Raw genomic sequence first — 23,718 nt, forward strand, 5'->3', positions numbered from 1 at the left:
GGGGGGGGGGCAGAGCAGAGAGTAGTGACTGACAATCCCTGGCTCTCTGCTCACTGAAGACTGAGAGCTGAGCAATCAGGGGTATTTGATCGATCAGTTCTCAGTCTTAGAGGTGACGGGGGGCAGATGCACCATCGGACTGATGCAGCATCCACTTAGGTAATCCCGAACTTCTCTTTTAACTAATTTTGGCATTAAATTTATTTAAAAAATAAAATAAAATAATGAGCCAATGTTAATCACTGAAGACAGAAACTAAGGAGACCAGGAATTACTCCTCATGATCCAACTTGCATCTCTCCAGTCCCCAGTGTTGCATAAACTTCCAGTACTAAAGTGGGCTATGCACGCTAAAGTTAGCAAAAACTATGCTGGACCTTGACAGACCATGTATTGGAAGTACAGTTTTCTTTACAAGGCAAACTTTTATATATTGATCACTAGAATGTTAATTCTTTAGCTAAAGGTGTACTTTCCTGTCAGCTTTTTCCCCCCACAGTTAATAGTTACTTGTCTCAGAAGTATTTAAATATGAAGGTCTGTTTTCTGTATTTTAGAAGAACTCTTGAAAAGCCGGCCACCTTGGATGAGTGGAGCTTGGAAATCAGCTGTGAATTCCAAATTAAATTTAACACAGTCTATGAGTCTAACTGACCAGGCGTCAATGCAAGCAGCACTGTGGTTAATTAAGGTGAGATTAGAAGGGTAAAAAAAAACATTTTTTACGGTTTCATTATGTATTTCATTTTACATACATTAAGGAAGGTTAGAGCTTTATCTGACATGTTTTTACATTATATATTGTGCATCAGTAAAAATATTTCATTTATTGAAAACACTGGTATTTTAATATATGTTGAATTGGAAATCTGTAAAGTTCCCAAAATAAATTGAATATGCAAAGAAGATATTTTTGTACTAGGAAAAAAATTAAAGAAAAAGAATGTGGATGGTTTAATACCTATGTCAGTTTTTTACTTCTTTTAGTGTACATAAATATTGATGACACACTGCTACAAACATGACCATGAATAAAATGCTTATGTACACTTCAATAAATTAAACTTTTGTGAAATATATAAAATACAGCTCAATTTGAAAATCATAGTCCATAGTGCTCATATAAAGTCATAGTCCACAGTACTCATATAAAAAATATCCAATTAATATTCTTCAGTATATATGTGAGACTTTATCACCAAATTCCAGTGCTCCACAATACAATACACTCCGTAATGCACATGCCCACACCTTAACGATTGGACCTATATGGAAGCATAGGTCTACTGCTCTTAGTCCCTTTTATCGTGGATGAGATTGGGTCTGGGATCAGTGCCACACTCTAACCCCTAGGGTCCAACAATTCAACCAAGATGTATATTACCCTTTAAGATGCTGGATATTCCACATGCTTACAAAAAATGAAGAGCTGCCATAGTGTAGTACCTAAACACAATGCCACCACTTTATTAAAACAATAGATAATATACTCACATAAGTGCACATGAAACAGCACACTATCATCATATCAAATCCAGTTATGACACAGGAAAATCATCAGCTAACCTCTGGTACCGCACTTTTCCTGGTCTGATGTCACTGGTTTCTGCGCGGCATCAGTATTTTTTTTTTTATGGATGTATGAGCACACAACTGGTGCCAGCAGCAGCTTCACTGATTTTCTTTTCTTTCTTTTTTTTTTTTTTAGTGTGTTAGAGCTAAATTTGATTTGGTGCATTTTAGTACCACAAGGTTTACATAAGTAAGAATATGAATTTAACTTTTTTATTTGATATATTTGGTTGGCGGCACATGAGCATTTTATGAATTCACGTTTTTACTGCTATCCAGGGCTCCATTAGAGAATTTCCCTGAACTGACTCCTGGCCTGACATTTTATAGGAGGTGAGAGGAACTCTACAAAAGCAACAAAGGCAGAAATAAAAATGCTTTTCTTAAAGTGATACTAAACACACACTGTTTAATTTATATTATCCCTTCTATTTCTGTATATGGATGATGGCATTGTAATTTTAAAAAACAAAAACAAAAAAAAAAATCTAGGTACCCTTTTCCTGATTGATATACAGCTGTCACATGACCCAGCTCTTGCCCAGCCTGTCTGCAGGAAAACATAAGCAGGAGGACCTTCTAGTCCTCTGCTCCTGGTCACATGTTAAAAAAAACAGCCTTTGGGATATGGAGTAAAAATAAATTATTACTATCAATAACCGGTTTTAAATTGTCGTACAAATTTATATTTGAAATAAAATCTTTATTATTTTTTGGCAATAACATGGTGTGGGTGGATTTCTGCCAGTCACAGGCTTTGCCATGCCCCTCTAGGCTGTGTCTTAGCATATAAGGGAGGTGAAGCCACCTTCAATATCCATGTAATATCACACCCCCCATTATGGGCTGTCATTTACCACTGTGTACAGTGGGGCAAAAAAGTATTTAGTCAGCCACCAATTGTGCAAGTTCTCCCACTTAAAAAGATGAGAGAGGCCTGTCAATATCAAAAGTTAATCTCAATACTTTGTTATATATCCTTTGTTGTCAATGACAGAGGTCAAAGGTTTCCTGTAAGTCTTCACAAGGTTGGCACACACTGTTGCTGGTATGTTGGCCCATTCCTCCATGCAGATCTCCTCTGGAGCAGTGATGTTTTGGGGCTGTCGCTGGGCAATACGGACTTTCAGCTCCCTCCAAAAGTTTTCTATGGGGTTGAGATCTGGAGACTGGCTAGGCCACTCCAGGACCTTGAAATGCTTCTTACGAAGCCACTCCTTCGTTGCCCGGGCGGTATGTTTGGGATCATTGTTATGTTGGAAGACCCAGCCACGTTTCATCTTCAATGCCCTTGCTGATGGAAGGAGGTTTGCACTCAAAATCTCATGATACATGGCCCCATTCATTCTCTCCTGTACATGGATCAGTCGTCCTGGTCCCTTTGCGGAGAAACAGCACCAAAGCATGATGTTACCACCCCCATGCTTCACAGTAGGTATGGTGTTCTTTGGAAGCATTCTCTCTCCTCCAAACATGACGAGTTGTGTTTCTACCAAACAGTTCTATTTTGGTTTTATCTGACCATATGACATTCTCCCAATCCTCTTCTGGATCATCCAAATGCTCTCTAGCAAACTTCAGACGGGCCCAGACATGTACTGGTTTAAGCAGGGGGACACGTCTGGCACTGCAGGATCTGAGTCCCTGGCAGCGTAGTGTGTTACTGATGGTAGCCTTTGTTACGTTGGTCCCAGCTCTCTGCAGGTCATTCACTAGGTCCCCCCGTGTGGTCCTGGGATTTTTGCTCACCGTTCTTGTGATCATTTTGACCCCACGGGGTGAGATCTTGCGTGGAGCCCCAGATCGAGGGAGATTATCAGTGGTCTTGTATGTCTTCCATTTTCTAATTATTGCTCCCACAGTTTATTTGTTCACACCAAGCTGCTTGCCTATTGCAGATTCAGTCTTCCCAGCCTGGTGCAGGTCTACAATTTTATTTTCTGGTGTCCTTCGACAGCTCTTTGGTCTTCACCATAGTGGAGTTTGGAGAGTGACTGTTTGAGGTTGTGGGCAGGTGTCTTTTATACTGATAACAAGTTCAAACAGGTGCCATTGATACAGGTAATGAGTGCAGGACAGAGGAGCCTCTTAAAGAAGAAGGTACAGGTCTGTGAGAGCCAGAAATCTTGCTTGTTTGTAGGTGACCAAATACTTATTTTCCACCATAATTTGCAAATAAATTCTTTCCAAATCAGCCAATGTGATTGTCTGGATTTTTTTTTCTCATTTTGTCTCTCATAGTTGAGGTCTACCTATGATGCCAATTACAGGCCTCTTTCATCTTTTTAAGTGGGAGAACTTGCACAATTGGTGGCTGACTAAATACTTTTTTGCCCCACTGTATATGCCCACATGTGTGACTCTATAGTCACATGGGCTGCTCAGATGTGATAGGGAGGAAACGTTCCGCAAAGAAACTCACTGAAAACTGAGCATGTATAGAGCTGCCAACACTGCTCTACAAAATCCCCAACTGCATTGGGGTCTTGGACAGAGATAGAGAACAGCAGGATCAACCAGTTTTTTTGCAGAATACAGAAAACAAATCTAGTGTGTATGAACAACATGTAATACAGCATTTTATGATAGTTTTTTTATGATGTGGGTTTAGTGGCACTTTACGTAGAGTAGGGGAAGCCATTCCCCTGTCAGACTTACTCCCTATCTTCTGAAACCATTGTCAGCAGGGCAGGAAATGAGGATATAACATTGTAATGGAGCTCCAGAAAGCATCAAACAGTGGTTCTAATCCTTCTTGACTCTAAAACTTTTTGGCAAAATGTTTTTGATATACATTTTAAGAACCATAGCCAGAATTGGCTTTTTATCTGTTTCTTCTTGGATCTCAAGTTCTCAACCCTAGTATTTTCAGTTATATTCAATACAAAGTAAATAGGTCTAAACATTGATAACAATATGCATGGTGATGATCATCTATCCTTTTTTTTTCTGATTCCTTTATGAAGTGAATATGATTGGACTTGTTTCAGGATAAAGATAAAGGCTTAGAAAAGCATTTGACAAGTTGGCTTGAAAAAGAAGAAAACCACACACCTAGCGTCACATTAGCTTTGGAAAAGAAGCATGTAGTACAATCAATAGACTCATTACCAAAAAGGTACAGATATTATTTTTGATCAGATAGGTTACCTACCTTCCCATGCCTGTGATTATTTAACTTGGGCTTTTGTAAACTTATTATGTATATAAAAAGCAAATATGTGATGTGTGGGTGACTCTGCTAAAGTACCACTAGACGGTTGTGTGAAAGTTTGTAAATCCCTGAAATATTTTTATGGATCACTAAAGAAATAGCTCCTAAAATGTGTTCTTAAACTTTTGAGTCATAATAATGAATAGGGCTTATGCACATGGAAGTAAATACAGTCATATGGGCGTTAGCATAAAATACTGTATTTGCAAAGCCCAGGAGCCCCTTCTGTTGCGTAATTCTGTCCACGGGACTGTATTGACAGATTACGCTGTATGCAGAAATATGCCTGTAAACACCAGTATTTGCATATACACGTGCATGCGTATGGGCATAATACTGAAATGCGTACGTTTTGTATACAGTGCATTCTGTCGGTACAGTCCTATGGGCAGAATTATGCATCAACTGAGGCTCCCAGGCGCCACAAATACAGACATACAGTGCTCAACATAAATGAGTACACCCCAACAGATTTGTCAGAAAACCTTTACTTTCCTTTTAGAATCAACATTTTCTATGGGACACTATACTACAAAATACTCCCACAAATGTGGGCCATTGATTGCAAACAAGATTTGTTAATTTGCACACATACAAAAGTATTTTTTCCTAACAAGTTCATTCAAGACCATGTGGCAAAAATTAATACACCCCAATGAAAGTCTTAGGAGCAAAGCTAAATTTTAGACAACAAAATCTGAATTAACAAAAATCCAACTACAGGTGAGTCTAATTATTTATTAAACAGGTGTCCAGCAGACAGTTGAAAGGGCATTACTTTTATAGTAAAACCCCTTCCCATTTCATGCTGTCAGCAATGGCACCACATTTAAGAGAAATGCCTGAGAAAGAAAATCATTTCTTTACACAAGAAAGGTGAAGGCTACAAGAATATCAGCAAAGCTTTACTTATCAATCAGAATACTGTAGCAAAAGTGATATAAAAATTTAACAAAGATGGAACTGCAGCCATCTCACAGAGATGTCCAGGCCATCCACGGAAGTTAACACCTCGACAGGAGCATCTTCTGATGAGAAGGGTTGAATAAAATCGCCATGCAAGTTCTCTGAAGTTAGCTAAAGATGTAGAAAGCCAAACTGGGGTGATTGTTTCCTTCGGCACAATACGGAGTACACTGCAGAGGAATGGCATGCATGGGTGTTGTCCACGAAGGAAGCCTCTCCGAAAGCCCATGCACAAAAAATTCCACCTAGAATTTCCCTGGCCCCATGCTGAAAAAAAAAACTACTGGGACTCTGTACTACGGACTAATGAGACCAAGATAAATGTTTTTGGAACCGATGGCTTCAAAACTGTATGGTGTCACAAAGGTGAGGAGTACAAAGAAAAATGCATGGTGCCTACAGTGAAACGTGGTGGCAGTGTCCTCCTTTGGGGCTGCATGAGTGCTGCTGGTGTCAGGGAGTTGCATTTCATTGATAGTGGTATGAATTCACAGACATATTGCTCTATATTGAAAGAGAAGATGCTACCATCACTCCGTGCCCTTGGTCGCACTTTTCTAACATGACAATGATCCAAAACAGACATCCAAGGCTACTGTTGCATTTCTGAAGAAGAACACGATGAAAGTGATTCACTGGCCAAATGTGTCTCATGATCTGAACTCAATCGAACACCTACGGGGAATTCTGAAGAGACAAGTTGAGCATCACTCTCCATGCAGCATCCAGGCTCTAAAAGAGGTCATTCCTGAAGAATGGAAAAGATAGAAGTTGCAATATGTCACCAACTTGTTCATTCCATGCCTAGAAGACTTGGTGCTGTCCTTACAAATTATGGAGGTCATACAAAATACTAGATGTAGTAGTTTTTGGTGTGGGGTGTATTCATTTTTACATCAACTAATTTGAGTAAAACTGAATATATTTTAATCTAAGTTATATTATTAACCTTATTACTTTCATGTAATGAGCTAAACAAATGTTCTATAAAGCTCATTTTTGTCAAAATTTTGGAAATTATTCTTGTGTTCATTGAGATATTGAATAAAATCTTACTTTTCAAAAGGGGTGTATTGATTTATACTGAGCACTGTATTTTATACTATGTTATATGCCTGTATTTATGTCCTAGGAAGTCTTACTAACAAACGTCTAACGCTACATTTTACATTGCCATGTATTAAACAAATTGTTTTAACGATCAATGTCAATAATGAAATAGTGCATGGACCCTTTTATGTTTAGCCTATAGATTCCCCCTAAAGGCAACGACTCTCAGCTGACACAGTGGTAGTAAGTCTCAGTTCACACTACTGGGTCTTGAAAGTTTCTCAACTTACAGTGCGTCTTTGCCAGGCGAGTACTACTTTGAAGAGACTTTGAAGCAACTCTGTACTACCTGAAGTGACTCTGAAGCAACTTTCAGTGAATGTTTGGGTAATCTTCTTGTAATGTCAGATTCAAATCACATCAATATAGATGATGATCCAATTTGGAGGCGACTTCCATTAAAGTCTATGGGCATAAGTTGAATAGAAGTCGCCTTGAAGTAGTATAGGAACCTTTTATAAAGTTGGAGCGACTTCAGTAGTGCTAATTAAGACAGCTCTCTTTGACATGTCATGTCACCTGTCATGTGACTCGGGTCTCACAAGTCAGATCTCAAGTCGTGGCAGTGTGAACCGAGCCTTAAAGTATTACTAAAAAGACAACAGTAAAATTAGTCTGTATATGCAGTAAAGCATGCTTGCTATTCTCACTTTGGAAACTGTGGAAGGTGTTAATCCTCTGCATTGTGTAAAAAGACATTTTTCCTGTCTTCTGCGATTTACTCTTTCCTCCACAGTCCCCAATCCATCTGCTGATAGTACAGATCCCTGGGAGGCACTCTACAGATGCCCAGTTTGGTGTGTACTGCTAGAGAGGTTTTTTTTTGGGGGGGGGGGTGTGCGTGCGATCGGCACAGGGCCAATCAGCACTGTCCAGACAGAGGGTCGGGGGTCATGCAGCCTCATAGGACAGTTAGAGGAGAATGAAAACTCGTCCTACAAGCTTTGTCAGTGGAATTATTTTAGTAAATATAAACTGCTAAATACTTTTTTTTATCAGCAGTCTTGTGATTTCCCTCAGTGTCCAGCTGAGCACTGGTTAAAGCTTGTAGGAGAAGTTTTCTTTCTGCTCTAGGAGGATGCAAAACCCCTGACCCTCTGTCTGGGCAGTGCTGATTGGCCTTGTGCTGATCACATGCACTCTCCCTAGAAAAAAAACCTTCTCTAGCAATACACACTAAACTGAGCATGTGCATAATGGCTACAGTTCAGTCTGTACTTTCAGGAGATAAGAGGTGGATATTTGAACAAGAGGAGGAGCAGAGAAGTCAGAATCAAACATCCATTTTCCACAATGCAGAGGATTAACCCCTTAGGTTCCACAGTGAGTATAATGAGCATGCTTTACCGCATATACAGATTGATTTTTCTTTTGTGGGTTTAGGAACACTTTAAATTTGGGTAATGGATGTGTAATGTACATGTTAAAGAACCTCTAAAGCTGCCCATTTAGGCTGTAATGAGCTTAGTGATGGGCTAACTGATCTGTGGTTTAACAATCTTATGAAAAAAGAAATTGAAAATTTAGCAAACGCTGAAAGGAGAAAACTGCTATTACATTTGAAATGGTTTCTAAAATTTCAATGAGCTTTACAAATCTATTTCTTTGATGTGACAACGTAGACCTACCTCTTTTTGATACAGCAGCTGTAGCCTGTAGTAGACGTTAGCGCAATCAACTAGATCTATAACAAATGAAAATATATAAGTCCTCTAAATATCATAATAGTCCCAAAAATAGTGACCCGGTTGAAGGTGGGGTCTCTCCAGAAGCCAGTGATACACCAAATAAACAATCAAAAGTAGAGTAGCCAAATCTCCATCTCCAGCCCACGGTGAACCAAGGAAAGGGATTCCTCCAAGAGGGCAAGCTCATAGACCGAGCCCGGAGACAGTATCATATAGTGTAGTATGTTTTAGTAAAAAGATAGCAACCACGTGGAGCATAAAATCATCAATGGATAAAAAGCACTTACAAAGATGGCCGCCGAACCATCACGTGGACGCAGGGGCGTGACATCAGCACGTAGGCTCCTCCCTGACGTGTTTCGTGCACACGCACGTTCTCAAAGAGATCCACTGGCATCTGGAGAGATCCCACCTGGTGAGTGCATTTTGGTGGAGGTGTAGTACGGAAGTCACAGAAGTCACTACTTTTTGTTGATTTATTGGGACTATTATGATATTTAGAGGACCTATATATTTTCATTTGTTATACCATCCATTTTGTTTTTTCATTGGCATATTCACAATTCCCTATTTCTTTTTTTATGATGTTTACTTTCTTTTTTACAATCACACTGGTCATCGATTATAACAAACATTTTTATTAGCGCTGCACATTGATATTATAGTGTTTTGTTTTTTGGTGGAGAAAGAGAGTTTGCCACGTTGTGCTAGCCGCTTTACTTTTTCCTTTTTTGTCTTGCGCTTACCATTTATTCTTTAAGAATTTTTGACCAAAACCACAAAAATAAAATTTTAGCAGAGTTCAAAATGAAATTAAGGTGTGTCTGTGGTCACAATTTAAAATAATTTTTTCATTTTCACATTCTATTTAACTTATTTCTAGTCTACACCTATTAATGTGAATGATTTTTAAGTTTGTAAGCAAACTTTGCGAGAGGATCCCCACACATTTGCTTCCTTGAATTTTTTGACACATATTCACTGTGCCCTGTGAGTAGGCACTAAAGTGTCTCACATTTCACAGAGCCTGCCTTCTGAAATACAGAGGTGCTGAGAAGGGGAGTTTCAAGAGGCGGAGTCAGTACAGGAATTACTGTTTGCAGGCAGCAAGGTACCATGGGAAATGTAGTTCTTAGAAAGTGAAAGTAAACAGCAGAGGAGAAGCTGCAAAGCATGTTGGGAATCAAGAAAATTGTGGAAAGAGATGACCAGCAGACAGGCAGAAGTCACAACATGAAAGAAGATTGTTCACGTAAGCTTATATTGGCTTGTCAATAATTACAATGCTGATATAAAATGAAAGTATATGTTGTCACCATTGATTTTCTTTAACGTTTTTAGTGTTGGTTAAGCAAGTGAATTCCAATAGATAGGAACAGGAATTCATAAGTCATTAATTTCTACATTATGTATGGCTCTGTAGCTCACATTTTACATATTTTATTCCCCCCCCCCCCCCACAAAAAAAAGTTAAGGTTAAAGAACAAAAATTAAGCAAAAAGGAGAAGAAAATTAAAATAAAGCATTTGAGCGATACTACAGTTGTGTTCAAAATAATAGCAGTGTGTTGAAAAAAGTGAATAAAGCTCAAAATCCTTCTAATAGCTTTTATTTCCATACACACAAATGCATTGGGAACACTACACATTCTATTCCAAATCAAAACATGAAGAAAAATATATCACATTTGTGTTGTTCCTCTAAAAAAATTGAAGAAAAGTGAATATTAGACTGTTCAAAAAAATAGAAGTGTTTGTATTCTTCTTTACAAACTCAAACATTCACTATATAAACTGAAAAATGTTTGAAGATTTTGCTTTCCTTTGAATCACTTAATTAATATTTAGTTGTATAAGCACTGTTTCTGAGAACTGCTGTACATCTGTGTTGCATGGAGTCAATCAACTTCTGGCACCTGTGAACAGGTATTCCAGCCTAGGATGATTGGACTACATTCCACAGTTCTTCTCTATTTCTTGGTTTTGCCTCAGAAACTGCATTTGTTATGTCACCCCACACGCTTTCTATTGGATTAAGATCTGGGGATTGGGCTAGCCACTTCATAACGTCAATCTTGTTGGTCTGGAACCAAGATGTTGCATGTTTACTGGTGTGTTTGGGGTCGTTGTCTTGTTGGAACACCCATTTCAAGGGCATTTCCTCTTCAGCATAAGGCAGCATGAGTATTCTGTTCTGTATTCTGATGTATTCAAACTGATCCATGATCCCTGGTATGCGGTAAATAGGCCCAACACCGTAGTATGAGAAACATTCCCATATCATGATGCTTGCGCAACCATGCTTCACTGTCTTCACAGTGTACTGTGGCTTGAAATCAGTGTTTGGGGGTCGTCTGACAAACTTTCTCCGGCCACTAGACCCAAAAAGAACAGTCTTACTTTCATCAGTCCACAAAATGTTGTGCCATTTCTCTTTAGGCCAGTCAATGTGCTCTTTGGCAAATTGTAACCTCTTCAGCACGTCTTTTTTTCAACAGTGGGACTTTGCGGGGGCTTCTTGCAGATAGCTTGGCTTCACATAGGCGTCTTCTAATTGTAAAAGTACTCACAGGTAACTTTACACCTTCTTTGATCTTCCTGGAGCTGATTGTTGGCTGAGTCCTTGCCATTTTGGCTATTCTTCTATCTATTCGAATGGTAGTTTTTCGCTTTCTTCCACGTCTTTCAGGTTTTGGTTGCCATTTTAAAGCATTTGCGATCATTTTAGCTGAGCAGCCTAGCATTTTCTGCACTTCTTTATATGTTTTCCCCTCTCCAATCAACTTTTTAATCAAGGTACGCTGTTCTTCTGAACAATGTCTGGAACGACCCATTTTCCTCAGAATTTCAGAGAGAAATGAACTGTAACCAGCTTGTACAACATTTGCTGCCTTCCTTCCTTACATAAGGGCAATAATTGCCACCTGTTTTTCAAAGAATGAATGACCTCACTAATAGAACTCCACACTGCTATTATTTTGAACATGCCCCTTTCAATTAGTGATTCAATTACACAGAATCAGCAGCATGCATGTCATGACTGTTGGGTCTGTTGGATTTCTATTACTCTACTACACCTGTTATTAAAAATTATTTGCCATGTAGAAATATAATTTTTACCAAAAACAGTGATTGATCAGGTTAGTGATGTCTGAGTGCTATTATTTTGAACACAACTGTATATATAAATATTTTCACACATAATTCACAGAGGTTTCATCCAACAGTTACAACTTTTTTATAATTTGAGTTTTGTACAAAAAAAAAATATTTTGTGTTAACATTTATTTTAAGGTAGGTTTTCAGGAGTTGTTCTGGTCCAAAGCAGTATTAGTACACAGAGCTATAGTAAGACGCTAAGACAAAATCTTCAATTTTTATTTTTTTCCCCTTACTGATTTCTAGGCTGATTTAGTAAAGAATTTGAGAACCTTCACCAAATTGAATGAAGACTTCAGTTATCCAATCATGTGAAAGCATATTCCTGTTAGTTTACTTTATCTGTATCTTGTTGGATATTCTAAGTCAACACCACTGTATTGTATTGAGTGAAGATTCTAAACTACTTTATTGTTAAGCCTCTTTGTATCAGTATCAGTTTGTGCCATACAAATGGGGTTAATCTTCACAAAGCTTGTCTAGTGAACTTTTGGTGTGTAAGTAAAAAAAGGATCATTTAGGTCAACAGTGGTCAACTTCGAAATTATATAGGGACTCAAGTGTAGGCACTGACAATTCCGAATGGCTGCACAATAGCAGCTTGTTTTCATGTGTTGAAGTACATTGGGGGAGATTTACTAAAACTGGAGAGTGCAAAATCTGGTGTAGCTCAGCACAGAAACCAATCAGCTTCCAGGTTTTATTGTCAAAGCTTAATTGAACAAGCTGATGTTAGAAGCTGATTGCCCACCATGCACAGCTGCACTAGGTTCTGAGTGCACCAACTAGTAAATATCCCCATTGTGTCAATTTGGACAAGCTATTTAAAATGTGTGAAAATTGGAAATAAAATAAGCCCCACTGTCAGTGTCAGTGGTAGTAAAAGTAAATCCCAGCACTGGTGTCAGTAGACACAATGATAACCCCCAGCACTGGTGTCAGTGGACACAATCCTAACCCTTTGCTTTGGTGTCAGTGGACACAATAAAACCCCCCTGCTATAGTGTCAATGACTGCAATATTACTTCCAGCATATTAGTATTAGCCACCGCAGTAAAAAGCCCAACATTTGGAGGTCAGTGGCAGTGCTTTTAACCCCCTTTCATTGGCTGTTAGACTCCCAACCACCTCATTGGTGGTCAGTGGCAACCTCCCCATATCACCTTCTTGCAATGATGGTCAGTGGCAGTACTGTTAAGACTCCATCGCTACTTTCATTTATGGTCAGTGACAATGCTGTTAATCCTCCCTGCGTTGGTGATCAGTTGCAGGTTATTTAACCTTACTCTCTTACATCTCCATCTCTCTCTCTCAGCACTCTGGATTATGAAAACATGATTAGATACCGGTAAATTAAATAATTTAAATAGGTTGATTTGTACAATATGCAATGTCGTTATTTTTGCTTGTGCTTACTGTATAATATTCTTTGAAATGTTTTCAGGCATAATGTAGCTGGATGTAACACCTACCCTTCTACAACTACAAAGCAATGCAGCAGTCTCCAGGGTCAGTCAGAACAGAGGGGCACCTCAGGTCCTCTTCACCTTGTGTTGATATCATCCCATATATTGGCATATGAGGTTGTTTATTCAACATTATTACATCATTATTACACAGTGCTTGGGTTGTTAGTATTACCACTAGATGTATACCTTTTTGTCTTTGTAGGTTGTTCTCAGTAGCGTGAAACCCAGTGTGGTTCCTCTAGTTTATGACTTCAATGGGATGACTCTCGAAAGTTTATTCTTTTGCGCGGAGAAAGCTTTGGATGGACGTACAGCTCAGAGTATTGCAATCATTGCAGATGGGAATTCTCAAATCATACATTTACTACAGAGTAAGTGTTCTAATACAGAAATTGTATGACACATTTTAAATTTTGACAATCATATAAAATCACTTTTATTGCTAAGCTTATTCATATCCCTGCTTAATTCAATCGGCCATGAAAATTCAAGCACAATACATATTTAACCAAGTAAAAAAGTGTTAAAACTTATGATTTCTGTTTTCCAGGTGTTCGAATTGATTCCCAGAATGTCCTAAGTCCCAATATTAGAGAGTTTTGGGAAAAATTAGGCAGCTGTGTGGTGGCCAATAAAGATGGTGGTCGCATTGACCTGTTTGTCCCTCTTGCAGCTTCAGGTAAGTCATGTTGAGTAAAAGGATCATATCAAATTAGTCTTTTCAAAAATGTATATAATATGTTATGGGGTTGATTTTGAAGAGTGCAAAATCTGGTGCAGCTCTGCATAGAAACCAATCTGCTTCCAGTTTTTTTTTTTCTTTTTGTCAAAACTTATTTGGACAAGCTGAAGGTAGAAACTGATTGGCTACCATGCACAGCTGCACCAGATATTGTACTCTCCAGTTTTTGTAAATCAACCCCTCTGTGTCATATATGTATTTTCTTTATATGCACTATGCTATTTGTTAGCATTAGTGAAGCAGGGAAACCATCTCTTTGGTGGCTTCCTTCCTCAGAGGAAATAATGATATTTATAACTTTGATCTGGGATAGAACATACAGTTGTGTTCAAAATAATAGCAGTCAGACATCACTAACCTGATCAATCACTGTTTTTGGTAGAAATTATATTTCTACATGGCAAATAATTTACTAGCAGGTATAGTAGAGTAATAGAAATCCCACAGACCCAACAGTCATGACATGCATGCTGCTGATTCTGTGTAATTGAATCACTAATTGAAAGGGGCATGTTCAAAATAATAGCAGTGTGGAGTTCTATTAGTGAGGTCATTCATTCTTTGAAAAACAGGTGGCAATTATTGCCCTTGTTTAAGGAAGGAAGGCAGCAAATGTTGTACAAGCTGGTTACAGTGCATTTCTCTCTGAAATTCTGAGGAAAATGGGTCGTTCCAGACATTGTTCAGAAGAACAGCGTACCTTGATTAAAAAGTTGATTGGAGAGGGGAAAACATATAAAGAAGTGCAGAAAATGCTAGGCTGCTCAGCTAAAATGATCGCAAATGCTTTAAAATGGCAACCAAAACCTGAAAAACGTGGAAGAAAGTGAAAAACTACCATTCGAATGGAAAGAAGAATAGCCAAAATGGCAAGGACTCAGCCAACAATCCGCTCCAGGAAGATCAAAGAAGGTCTAAAGTTACCTGTGAGTACTGTTACAATTAGAAGATGCCTATGTGAAGCCAAGCTATATGCAAGAAGCCCCCGCAAAGTCCCACTGTTGAAAAAAAGACATGCTGAAGAGGTTACAACTTGCCAAAGAGCACAATGACTGGCCTAAAGAGAAATGGCGCAACATTTTGTGGACTGATGAAAGTAAGATTGTTCTTTTTGGGTCTAGTGGCCGGAGACAGTTTGTCAGACGACCCCCAAACACTGAATTCAAGCCACAGTACACTTTGAAGACAGTGAAGCATGGTTGCGCAAGCATCATGATATGGGGATGCTTCTCATACTACGGTGTTGGGCCAATTTATCGCCTACCAGGGATCATGGATCAGTTTGAATTCATAAGAATACTTGAAGAGGTCATGCTGCCTTATGCTGAAGAGGAAATGCCCTTGAAATGGGTGTTCCAACAAGACAACGACCCCAAACACACCAGTAAACGTGCAACATCTTGGTTCCAGACCAACAAGATTGACGTTATGGAGTGGCCAGCCCAATCCCCGGATCTTAATCCAATAGAAAACTTGTGTGGTGACATCAAAAATGCAGTTTCTAAGGCAAAAACCAAGTAATAGAGAAGAACTGTGAAATGTAGTCCAATCATCCTGGGCTGGAATACCTGTTCACGGGTGCTAGAAGTTGGTTGACTCCATGCAACACAGATGTACAGCAGTTCTCAGAAACAGTGCTTATACAACTAAATATTAATTAGGTGATTCAAAGGAAAGCAAAATCTTCAAACATTTTTCAGTTTATATAGTGAATGTTTGAGTTTGTAAAGAATACAAACACTGCTATTTTTTTGAACAGTATAATATTCACTTTTCTTCAATTTATTTAGAGGAACAACACAAATTTGATATATTTTTCTTCATGTTTTGATTTGGAATAGAATGTGTAGTGTTCCCAATGCATTTGTGTGTATGGAAATAAAAGCTATTAGAAGGATTTTGAGCTGTGTTCACTTTTCTCAACACACTGCTATTATTTTGAACACAACTGTATATTTTCTAAAAGAAGAATATAATAAATTAAGACATTCTACACATATGATTTTTTTTTTTAATCCAAACAACTTTTATTGTCAAGATAATAGAGAAAATGGAACAGTACTTACAAAATCCACAATGACATTACTGCAACAGCAGGATTACACATAAATTGAACAATGTGGATACGCAGACCCCATAATAGACAGAATAACAGAAATAGTAATCAAATGAAACAGAGACCACAAGGATCCAAAACTTTCTTGACAATACCTTACTTTTTCCTTTTTATTCCTTCCTGTCCAGACGTAAACAGAAATGGGGGAAAAGAACAAAGCCCAAAACATGCCTTCAAACAATAAAAAAAAAACCCACATCAACAACCATATACAGTATGTTTTTAATTTTTCAGTCTTGCACAATTTAAGTTCATTAGTCAGAGGGAACATTTTTCATTTTAACCACTTACCTACTGGGCACTTTCACCCCCTTCCTGCCCAGGCCAATTTTCAGCTTTCAGAGCTGTCGCACTTTGAATGACAATTGCGCGGTCATGCAACACTGTACCGAAACCAGATTTTTATAATTTTTATGAGACAGATAGAGCTTTTATTTGATGGTATTTAATCACCACTGGGGGTTTTAATTTTTGCTAAACAAACTAAAAAAAGACAACATTTTGAAAAAAAAGTTCATAGTTTCTGTTATAAAATTTTGTAAATAAGTAATTTTTTCTCCTTCCCTGATATGTGCTGATGAGGCTGCACTGATAAGTGGCACTGATAGCACTGATAGGCAGTACTGATGGCTACTGACAGGCATCATTGATGGGCACTGATAGGCAGAACTGACGGGGACTGATAGGCGGTACTGATTGCCACTGATAGGCAGAACTGATCGGTACTGATAGACTGCACTGATTAGAAGGCACTGACAGGCATCAGTGATGGGCACTGATATGTGGCACTTATGGGCACTGATAGGCAGCACTGACTGGCAGTGATGGGCACTGATAGGCGGCAGTGATGGGCATTGACAGGCATCACTAATGGGTACTGAAAGGCAGATTTGATGACACTGACATGTGGCATTGATGGGCACTGATCAGCAGCGATGATGGGCACTGAAAGGCAGTACTGATTATTAGTGTAGATGTCCCCTCTGAGGAATGCTGCTTACCGGCTCTCCTTTCCTCACACACGGTCAGTGTGAGGAGAAGACTGCAGATAACTGGCATTTCCTGTTTACATGTGATCTGCTGTGATTCGACACAGCTGATCTCATAGCAGGGCCTACATCATCTGCTCTTTACCACAATCGCTGACCCACTGTGTCCAAGGGACACAGCGCACCACCGATCGCCTTGCGCCCCTAGGGGGCTCGCATGCGCAGCTAGTGTGGGAGGATGTCATATGACATGGTGTCTTCCCAGAACAAGAGAGCTCCCGCTCGTCTGCTATTTCCCTATATGGCGGGCAGGAAATGGTTAAAGAGACATTATCAACTTGCCTATTCAGGGCAAAGGGGCAGGGTCTGTGTAATGCCTACCCCCCATAACCACTTTATACTCTCCTCTTCAACTACTTCTTCTGTGTCTTTCACTATAAAGTGCCTGACAGTAGGTAGTTTGGAGGTGACTGCTATAGAGGAAAGAGCTACAAAGGAATGCTGGATCGGTACAAGTATAAAGTAGTCAGGTGGTGAGCTTATCACAGACTCAGGATGGGCAAGGTGACAGGGCCACTTTAAAGTGAACCATTCCTCCACTATGATGATAAAAAAACAAAATGCGTTTCTGACCAACAACATCAGCAGGTAAAGCAGAAAAAAAAGTTTATAACCGAAGGGACTGGTTGAGTTGAGATGGTTTTACATCACTTATTTTCTGTATTAGTGGTTTTCGTTATAGGCTACTTCTCTTATGGTGACTGTACATGGCCAGATTTTTTAAAGCAATTTTGAATTTTAGAATGCTTTAGAATTCTAAAAGAGAGTTTCCACCTGTTAGAAGTGTTTGGTATCACACAGAGATCTTCCAACCTATTTAAACAATCTTTGTGTGAGTTGACACTGAGGTTCCATTACCCTAAAGGCACAACAGCAAGTAAATGGAAGTTTCCCCAAAACTAGCTGAAACCCCAGTTGTTACTGGAATTAGTATTCTGATAAAGATTCTTTCTCATTTTAGTTGGAGTTCAACTCTAGTTCAGTAAACCAGATAAAAACTTTGGCCAGCCTCTTCATATAGGCAACCGGTAAAAATCAGAACAGTCAAAGATACAAGGGTTCTCACCATGGGGCTTGATGAAGCACAAACTACTTTTCTTGTCACTTTTAATCTGAGCATCTTCTTACATCTAAGTGTATTAGGGATATACTGTATAAATTGGTTATTATTTACCTGTGTTTTGGATGACAATTATCTAACCATACTTTAACTAATCCCATGCCAATATAATATCATGTAATTACATTTGTTAGAAAAATATAATATGAACAATGTTTTTGTAGGATTTTTAGATGCAATTACATCTATCCTTCAGTGCTTTCTTAAAGTGGTTGTAAACCCTTACATATACCCAGTAAAGTGACTGGCCTCAGGTGATACACAGAAATGAAACAAATCCTCCTACATAAGTTGTACCTGTTTATGTACAGTCTTCTCTTCTCTACATGTGTTCAAATTACTGAATTTATAACGCTTATTTTAGAGTTAAGAAAAAGTGGGTGGAGAGCTGAGGTTACTCTGCAGTGCACAGGGAGGAGCGCTTTGAGAGCTGATTGGAGGAAAGAGAGACACACACCCCTTCACACAACACACAGGAACAGAGCTGAGGCTGTCAATCTGCTGGAGGTCCTTCTCTGTTACCATTTTTCTCTTGGTGTCAGGAAAACTTTTCAGACGTGATTCCTGCTGATAGCAGAGGAAGGAAGCTGCAGACAGAAATTACACTTACTGCTCCTAATTGAGAAAAGTACACAATATAGAGGGATATGCTTTGTTCATATTTCATGTTTGAGGTTTACAAGCACTTTAAGCCTATCTTATACTGTTCAGTGGATTTTTGTTTGTGCTTTGTGCTACGAAGAAATAGAAACTGTGTCCTTTTCATTTTTTTTATTGTAGATGCAGGAATGGAAATCCTTGACAATTTGTCTCATTTAACTGGCATTATGTTTTGTTCACCAACTGGCATAGCCACTGGGTCTTACCAACACAGTAAGTACAGAATAGAATGTCCATGACTTTTCTACAATTTTTTTTTAATTGAAAGTGTGTTTTTATGATTATAAGTTCACAAAGAGAGTCCCTCTTCTGCTAAAGAGTGAAATTAATCTCCATTTCACAGAAGGTTAATACAAGTCTGTAGTACCATAAGATCGGTATATCATTTGATGGTTTTAGTATTCTAACTATAGCATGCATGTACTTGTGCTATACTTATTCCCTGGAATTCATAAAGACTGGCGCAGACAGATTTTGCAAAAGTGCGCGCATTTTAAAAGTGGTGCAGCGTGTGCCAAATTCATATACGTGTCTAAAAATTTTACTTGCATTTGGCACATGCTGAACCACTTTTAAAATGCATGGAAGACACTTTCACAATATCTGTCTGCATGAGGTTCTTTCTCTGTATGCCAAAAGAGAGTTGAGAGTTTGTCTTAATTAGCTCCACTTTTGTAATATACGAACTGTCGGTATTTGATTTTGATTTGTCACATTCATTGCACCACAATATAAAAGTGGCACATTTTAAAATTGCCTGAATTTGGTACACGACTCACTGTCAGAAACAAAAGTGTTGCAAATACTTCATGAATTTGGCACAATACATTAACGAAAGGGATTAACACCAGAAAAGTGGGGTAGCAGCTTTGTTGAATTCCTCCCATTATTTGTTACAGTGTTATAAAATACATTTGTTGTGATTATTTTCAGTTCTCGGGGACTGGCTGATGGCATCTGGAAGAGGTGAATTCCCCCCATTTTTATACTTCACGGAAGTGAAACTACAGGCCTGGTGTAGATTAGCCAGTGTGATGGAGGAAGCTCTATATATGGTCAGAAAGCAGATGAAACTCTACCTTAGTGATCTCCAGAGAAATGTATCTGGCAGGATAATAGGTAATTTCTGCTTTACCATAAGATGCCTTTCACATATAGAAAAAAAATAAATGGGGCACAATATAGAAAAGGGTAATCATTCCTGAACTTCACCAGTATTCAAGAAGTTATTATTACCTCAATCATTTTGCATAGTGAGAACAGTTAAAGTGGTTGTAAAGGCTGAAGGTTTTTTAGAAATGCATAGAATGCATGAAGGTAAAAAGCATTCTGTGTGCTGCTCCCCCCACAGCCCCCCCCAGGGGTGGACTGACAACTCATGGGGCCCCCGGGCAATAGGGGATCATGGGGCCCCTGTGTCCTTGCCCAAACTCAAAAAAGCCTATGAAAAAGGTACCAGGGGCATCTCATGGGGCCCACTACTGACTCCGGGCCCTCGGGCAGTGCCAGAGTTTCCAAATGGTCAGTCCGCCCCTGGCCCCCCCTAATACTAACCTGAGCCCAATCCCGATCCAACACAATGCACAGGAGCAGTAGCTCTCCTGGGTCTCTCTCTCTCCTCACTGGCTCCCACTGCTGTCAGTCACAGCAATTGAGGAGCAAGCAGGCAGTGGGGGGGGGGGAGGTGGTTGAGCCACGCTCTGTGTGTCTTATAGACACACAGAGCGGGGCTCAGGAGCGAGTGTGCATGAGTGCCCCGAGAGCAAGCAGCTGTGAGAGCACTCAGCAGGGGAAAGGGGCCAGGAGCGCTGGTGGGGGACCCAAGAAGAGGAGGATCAGGGCTTATCTGTGCAAAACCATTGCACAGAGCAGGTAAGTATAATATGTTTGTTATACTGTATATATAAAAAAACAAAAACAAATCTTTATTATCACTTTAATGGATAACAAAACACATGCGTTTTTTTTCTTGGACATAACACTTTATCAAGGCTTAAGGGGGTAATTCCTACACGTTTGAATCCCTTATATTGGTGCTGATGTGGGATATACAGACTGGTTGATACAGGTATAGCAGATACCTGCATACGTGTCTATCTCTAGTTTATAGGGATAACAGCTCATATATTTTGTGCACCAGGCTGGTATTTATTTGGGGGCTATACTGACTTTTCATTATTATGTTTGAAATACAAATTTTAAAATAAAATATCTCGGGGTTCAGATATCGAAGTCTTGCATTTTATAAAGACAAAATGCTTGCTTAAGGGAAGTGCTGCATACTCTTTTTTTTTTTAATATAAATTAAAAAAACAATAACCAGGGGGCAGCACACAACTCACTTTTTATTATTACATTTGTAATAAAAATTTGAAAATAAAATTTCTCAGGGTTGAGATATCAAAGTCTTGCATTTTTTAAAGACAAGATGATTGCTTAAGTGAAATGCTGCATACTCTTTATTTTTTACATGAATTAAAAAAACAATACCCAGGGGGCAGCACAGTGGCTTGCAGGACTGTGGTCCTCGGGTCAAGCCCCAGGCAGGACACTGAATGGAATTTACATGTTCTCCTTGCGTTTGCATGGATTTCCTCTGGGTACTTCAGTTTATTCTCACATTCCAGAGATATGCTGGTAGGTTAATTGACTTCTGTCTAAAATTGATTAAAAATGTATCGTTCCAAGATTTTAAATTCACTGAACATTACAACAAGGTCATGGTGATGGATGGATAAAAACCCAACTTATCCTCCAGAACCCCCTACTCACTCCAGACATAACCCAGAAACCAGGCATGTGGGTTGGTATGCTTATAGCAAAGGGCACTGGACCATGATGCATTTTAAGGTTTTTTTTCTGCCTCTGAATCTAAAGTCAAGCTCCAGCCAAAATGTTTTGGAGAGTGGAGTGGAGAAGGGTTAGAACCTCAGTCAGGTTTTAAATGCTGTCTGTGTCCTGATTCAAGAGATTTCTGTTCTCTTCCTGTTCTTCTCTGACATCTGTCACCTGGCAATGGGTACACAGAAAGAAAATTCTGATTGTGTTTTAAACAATTCTCGGTGTACTAGAAAATGTGGTTTTATTTCTCCCTGTTGGGATGATTCTCTCTTAGGCTGGCCATACATTATACAATTATCTGCAGATTTTTGGTTTAGATTTACCAAAAACCATATAATAGGAGGACAAACCTAAACAACACTTTCAGTTGTATCCAATTAGGCAGGCCCTTGCACTACATAGTTGAAGGTAAATCTAAAGGAAATTGGGCAGAAAATCTGCAGATAATTGTATAATGTATGGCCAGCCTTACTTCCTGTTTATATCTGACTCCTGTAAAGTAGTCAAAAAGTGAAATGTCCCTTTGAGTTTAAGCTATGCCAGTGAATATGACCTTGTCACAATAAAGTATTTTTGGAATGAAATGTTCAGTGTGACATTGGGATGTTTTTATAGGACAGTTCATGTTTGACACAATGCCCATGGTGAAGGTGCAGACCAATCAAGATATTGCTGAGGCATTGACTGAAGGTTTAGTAGAACTTGTTAAGGAGACGCGCGTAAGTAAATGAAATCTGTAAATGTGATAGAATCAATGATCCATGCTTTTCTTGTTTGTAAGTGGCAATTCTGCAGTTTTCATAGTAAATGACGCCTACTCTAATATAATGTAGTAATGCATTAATCCTTTACAGGGCATTTTACCCATTTTCTCATATTTTTTTTCCCACTATTATTTGTGTCTAAAGGATGATCCACTGGAGTTCCTTTCCCTCTTTCTTTTAAAAAAATGTGGAAAAAACAAAGAGCTCAGGAACCAGTTGCTGCAAGCAAATACTGAGGAAACGCTATCAGCATTTCTAAAGGTGATAAAAGAATCTTAAAATACAGTCTTAAATATAACTTGTGTGTTTTCCAAGCCTTAAAATGATAATAAACCCAAAAGCAAAAATGTTTTACATTGAAGCTCACCAATTCTTAGATATGGTGGCTATGTTTTTTTTTTTTTTTTTTTACTTTATTTTCACGAGCCAGTAAGCCTGTTGTTTTTTTCAACAGAACAAGCTATTCTGCATATGTAGCAGTTGGAGTGTTGAGACAAACCATTTACTACTAACAGGGGTGCTTACAATGATCAGCTTTTATTTATGTAAAAGCTTTATCCCAAAAGGAACAAAACTGTTACTGTAACTGCTTATAAAGTATTAGCTGGAGTTTGGCTTCAATCTCTGTATCTAAATCGGCTAGTACATATAACACTTCCCTCCTCCTTGATGACAATGCTGCTGTCTATAGGTGCCCCTGTGTTCCTTCATCCAGAGTGGTGTCTGTAAAATACAGGTTGTGTTACTGGCCAGATCACCAGGGGAAAACAGAGGAAAAAAGCCTAAGAAAATAAAACTGATGCAGCCACCACATCCAATGATTGGTAAGCTGCGATATATAAAATTTTTGGTTTTGGGATTAATACCGCTTTATGGGCCAATACACACTACCATTTCTGCTTCTCGGATGTATGTCTGCATATACATTTTTTATGCATTCCGGTGCATTCCAGTGCTTTCTTTTTGTTTTCATTTTAGGACATGTGCATTCTGGTGTGTTTTTGATATTTTTCATGCATTTTTGATGCCTTTTGCCACGTTACAGATGCATTCCATGCAAAAAAATGCAGCATATTCTACTTTTGTTGACTGCCTTAGAATGTGAACTACGGCCATTGGAAACCATGTGAAACACTTCATGTGTTTTTGATGCTGTATAAGAATGCAGTGAACTGCACCTTTTAGAGCATGTTACAAGCTAAACCCATACTTAGGGGGTAATATGGTGCCATGCCAAAAAACCCCACCA

The 23,718-nt window shown here is 38.9% G+C and overlaps 1 protein-coding gene across 1 annotated transcript in view; it reads left to right on the forward strand.

Annotated features, from left to right (window-relative positions):
- ECT2L (epithelial cell transforming 2 like) overlaps positions 1–23,718 on the forward strand; it is a 78,078-nt gene that overhangs the window by 20,718 nt on the left and 33,642 nt on the right. The window contains exons 5-13 of the mRNA XM_089676311.1: positions 558–691; positions 4,563–4,690; positions 13,153–13,291; positions 13,380–13,548; positions 13,728–13,856; positions 18,985–19,077; positions 19,798–19,983; positions 22,321–22,424; positions 22,614–22,730. Of these exons, the coding sequence (XP_089532437.1) occupies positions 558–691; positions 4,563–4,690; positions 13,153–13,291; positions 13,380–13,548; positions 13,728–13,856; positions 18,985–19,077; positions 19,798–19,983; positions 22,321–22,424; positions 22,614–22,730 (1,199 nt within the window). The remainder of the gene's footprint in view (positions 1–557; positions 692–4,562; positions 4,691–13,152; positions 13,292–13,379; positions 13,549–13,727; positions 13,857–18,984; positions 19,078–19,797; positions 19,984–22,320; positions 22,425–22,613; positions 22,731–23,718) is intronic.

The sequence above is a fragment of the Staurois parvus genome, unplaced genomic scaffold (assembly GCF_062004578.1).
Source record: "Staurois parvus isolate SC_StPar_1 unplaced genomic scaffold, SC_StPar_1.0 ptg000165l, whole genome shotgun sequence".
Taxonomy (NCBI): Eukaryota; Metazoa; Chordata; class Amphibia; order Anura; family Ranidae; genus Staurois; species Staurois parvus.